The 4,435-nt window shown below is 43.2% G+C and overlaps 1 protein-coding gene across 1 annotated transcript; it reads right to left on the bottom strand.

The window, feature by feature from the left end:
• Window positions 1-763: 763 nt before the first annotated feature.
• On the bottom strand, window positions 764-3,308 carry LOC104961463 (sodium/calcium exchanger 1-like; the record flags this gene model as incomplete). The annotated part of the gene is made up of 3 exons (XM_010789759.1): window positions 764-1,954; window positions 2,607-2,879; window positions 3,209-3,308. Coding segments are annotated over 3 exons (750 nt in total), but the record flags the coding sequence as incomplete, so codon positions are not given.
• Window positions 3,309-4,435: the final 1,127 nt, after the last annotated feature.

Here is a 4,435-nt window from a genome sequence, read left to right as displayed (position 1 = left end):
ACAACGTCAGTGAGCCAATCAGCACACACCCAGGCTGTGGGCCTCCTGGATGTGCACGGACGAGCGGGAGTGACTTCTTCTTCTGGAGAAGTTTGAAGAGAGAACATACAGAACATGCTAAGGGAAGCCCATCGTGACGGAAACCAAACCAGATTAAATAGAAAGTATTAATATCACCTTTTGGACTGGCTCGTGAAAGTGGTCGCCAAGAGATATTCATTTATTTATGAAAGAAGAGTCCAAAGAGACGGACCTTCAACACAGCTGTACTTCGTATAAACTCAGTGCTGTCAGAACCATGTGACTCACTTCTCTGAAGTACAAAAGTATTATCTACAAAATGATCTTAAAGTTTGACAAGTAAAATAACTCTTCCTGCAGTAAAATGGCCTCTATGATATATATTATATATGATATATATATTATATATCATATATGATATATATATAATATGATATATATGATATATATATGATATTATTAGATCGTGCGCAGCATGTTACAGTTGTAGACAAAAGCAGTTCTGACACACCCATGATTCATGTTTACGACTTTCTTTGTGGAATATATTGATCATTTTACTTTTTGTCCCTGAAACTGAAAAGACTGCACTTGTATAATCTCCAGAGGTACATTATGTTTGACATGTATCCTATGTTTCTTTATTTTGAAGAGGCTTTAGAATAAAAGTAGCTCATTAAAATACATTATCTTCATTTTAATTAACTTTTAGATATGAAAGGGAAATGCTCAGGTAAAGTACAAGTACCTCATAATTGTACAGTACTTATTAAATGTACTTAGTTTCTTTCCAACACAAGCAGAATCCAATTAGAACTCATTATAACCCAGTGGAACACTTTAGAACCTTTATAACCCTTATAACCCTTAATAACCTTTGGAACCATTTGGATCCCATTGGAAGCAATTAAACCCCTCTAGAATCAATGAATACCCATCATAAGCCATTGAAACACTGTGGAACCTATTGGACCCCAATGGAACCCTTTGGAACCCTTTGGAACCCAGAACCTTTATAACCAATTGGAACTCTATAGAACCCTTTAGAACCCTTTAGAACCCTTTAGAACCCTTTAGAAAACACAAGAACACGTCAAAAACCATTGATTCCCAATAGAACCCATTGCAATCCATTCGGAACCTTTCGGAACATTTATAACCAATTGGAACCCTTTAGAACCATTAGGACCCCAATGGATCCCTTTAAACTCATTGGAACCCTTCAGAACCTTTGTAACCCATTGGAACTCTATAAAACCCATTGGAACCCTTTGGAACCCATTGGAACCCATTGGAACCCATAGGAACCCATAGGAAGCCTTTGGAACCCATTGGAACCCATAGGAACCCATTGGAACCCATAGGAAGCCTTTGGAACCCATTGGAACCCATTGGAACCCATTGGAAGCCTTTGGAACCCATTGGAACCCTTTGGAACCCATAGGAACCCTTTGGAACCCATAGTAAGCCTTTGGAACCCATTGGAAGCCTTTGGAACCTTTTTGGAAGCTCCATCAGTTCATCAGGAACCGTTCTTGAGTCTCTGCAGCAGAACGTTAGAACCCCTGGACGTGGCAGTAGGCCTCCAGTGAGGAGAACACGATGTACAGGAGCCACAGGCTGAAGAACAGGCAGCTGGTCAGGATCTTTGGGACCCGCGGCCCGCCCAGCTCGCCCCCGATGGAGGGCCGGCGCCGGTACAGGAGCACGCCGATGCAGATGAAGGCGAAGATGCAGAAGAGCGTGACGGAGAACGCCAGGGTTCCCGGGTCCACGCGGAACTCCTCGCCGTGGATGGCGTGGTAGATGGCGGCGATGGACCAGGCCACGCCGATACCCAGGAACACGTTGACGGCGTTACTTCCTGTCACGTTGCCGATGGAGGCGTCAGCGTATTGGTCCTGGATGGCAGACACCTTACTGGCAAAGGTGTCTGAGGGAGAGAGAGAGAGAGAGAGGGGTTTGAGAGGAACTACAAAGCAAGACCCACAGACAGGGTGTCTTTGGGTCACAGCCTGAAACTCTAGATAACGGGTTCTACTATCTAAGTTAAGCTATCTCTTCTCCACAGGCTCTGATCAGGTTCTCATGAAAGAACTAACTTGACTAGTTTTTCTGGAAGTCTCAAACTTTGAAACATCATACTCAACTGTTGCATCAGAGTCTTTAGACCAATGTTCAAAACAGCATTAAAACTAAGCGTGGACTTTCAGGCTTCAAATCCTTTGAAGTAAACGTCACATTGATGAATGATATATGAACTATGAACATACAGTATCCCATGGGCGAGATTTATAGGATGCTTTTTTTTACTGCTCAGAAAAAACCATGTTGGTTTATCAGACGGGGGGGGGGAACTATACAGTACGTTCACTTTAGGAACAGGTGTACATTTCATTTTTAGGATTTGAAATTGCAATAATAGTTTTCGATTTTTCATCTATCCAATTTATTGTTTCACTTTTCAAATTCTGTCTAGTTTTGTCTTTATTTGGTTTGCTAGTTTTATAGTTTAGTTTATCAGAAGGGCCTGTTTCATATTTAGATTGATGTATTAACGTGAATAAAAAAGGCAAGTCTCAGACCTGGCACGGATGTTCCCAGAGCCACGAACACCACGGCGGTGACGGAGTCTTTGAGGCCCACGGTGCATCCGAAGTGCGACGCAAGGTCTCCGATGACGGCGGTCAGCAGGCCGATGCCCGAGATGGAGACCACGAAGCAGGCCCAGCCGTTCAGGTAGTCCGTGGGGGGGACCAGCGCAAACAGAATCTTCCAGAAGACGGTGAGGAAGTGCATGACGTAGTCGAAGCAGGAGGGCAGCTTCTCCTCGCCACATCCATCTTCATCATCATCACCTGCAGAGGAGGGAGCAGCGCTTAAAGCCTGGGGGTAACTAAGTGTTTACTCAACATTTAGTTTACAATAAGTGCAACCATGAAGATACAAACCATGCAAACCATTGAAAGGGCTAACCTATCAGCTTGGAATAAACCAAAGCATTACTTTGCTATACCTTTCCCTTGTGAGTGTTTACTGGCTCAGGTGCAGTGGACAGGTGTGTTCTTAGTGGAGGATGTGTAGACTGTCTGCTGTCCTGGTATCAGTGGGGATCTCACCTTTACCTGTCCTCTACCTGCAGTTCTAGCCCTGGAAGGGACAGCTGAATGGTTTCTAGAGTTCTCACCGGAGTTGACGGTGATGGCGTCCACAAACTGTTCCCTCCAGCTGTTCGTCCCGATCACCAGAGCCAGGTTGGTCTTCTTCAGGATCTTATCCACGGTGTTCTGAAAGATAAACCCCCCTCACTTGATTACTGACATGAGGACAACTCATTTCTATATTACAGCTTGTCTGACATGTTATGATCACATGAATGACACAGTTAGTGGCATCAACTCCTCAAAGTGGATTTTAGATGTTTTCTTTCCACTAGTCTGAAACAATATGTTATTGATGCAAATTATCCAAAAAACATTTTACTGTCTCCACTTTCGTTTTGAGGCCAAGCAACCGGGTGATCTTGTTCTTTCTGATGTACGCATATCATTAGGAAATGATCAGTGGGTGATCAGTTTGGTCTCCTATCTGATGATCAATATGTTAGTAGTTTAGTATGTTCAGATTTGACTGTTGTTCTGAAAGATAGAACTTTAGAATTACTGACATTAGGATATAACTATTTTTATATCACAGGTTTTCTGACATGTTGTGTTTATCCCCAGGTTCTACTGAAGCCCAGCTGCTCGGTGTTGTGACTCGACAGATATGTTAGGTTTAGTTATGTTTTTACTCTAGTTTTGTGTTTTGATCTTGCCACTTCCTGTTTTTATTTTGAAAGTAATCTTTCCTCTCCTTCCAGATCCCACATTTCCTGCCTTTGTGTGTTTCCCGCCCTTGAGATTGCTTGGCCCTGCCCTGATTGTTTTCACCTGTGCCCATCCCCCTCACCTATATATAGCCCTGGAGTTTCTTTGTGTCAGTTCGTTATGTTTCATGTCGTGAGAACCTGGGCCTTTTTGACTCCAGATACCTACCTTGACATTTAGACCTTTTGCCAAGTGAGTTTTTGTGTTGCTGTATAACTTACCTTTGGCTATTCAACTGCTTTCTATTTTTTGAAAGTACGATTTAAGTTTTGTTATTAAAGAACATTCTATTTTTGGACAACTGTCTTTGAGTCCTGCTTTTGGGTCCTACGTCCTGTGTCTCGGTCCATAACAACGTGTACTGTGAAAACTACACTGCGCATGCTCAGTGTTTTTGTACTCAAAGTGTGTGGCAAAAAAATGATCACAAGTGGGGCAAAGTGCTCGCAGCCCCACTAAAACGTCATCTCATAATTCAGAGAGCTGATTGGCTGTAAGTACGTGTGCCGCGAAAAGTGTAGAGTGAAGAGGAGACGAGAGAGAGC

This window comes from Notothenia coriiceps, unplaced genomic scaffold (assembly GCF_000735185.1).
Source record: "Notothenia coriiceps isolate Sejong01 unplaced genomic scaffold, NC01 NC01_scaffold00033339, whole genome shotgun sequence".
In the NCBI taxonomy this organism is placed as follows: domain Eukaryota; kingdom Metazoa; phylum Chordata; class Actinopteri; order Perciformes; family Nototheniidae; genus Notothenia; species Notothenia coriiceps.
The sequence above is the reverse complement of the archived record's forward strand: the minus strand, read 5'-3'. Positions and strand labels throughout refer to the sequence as shown.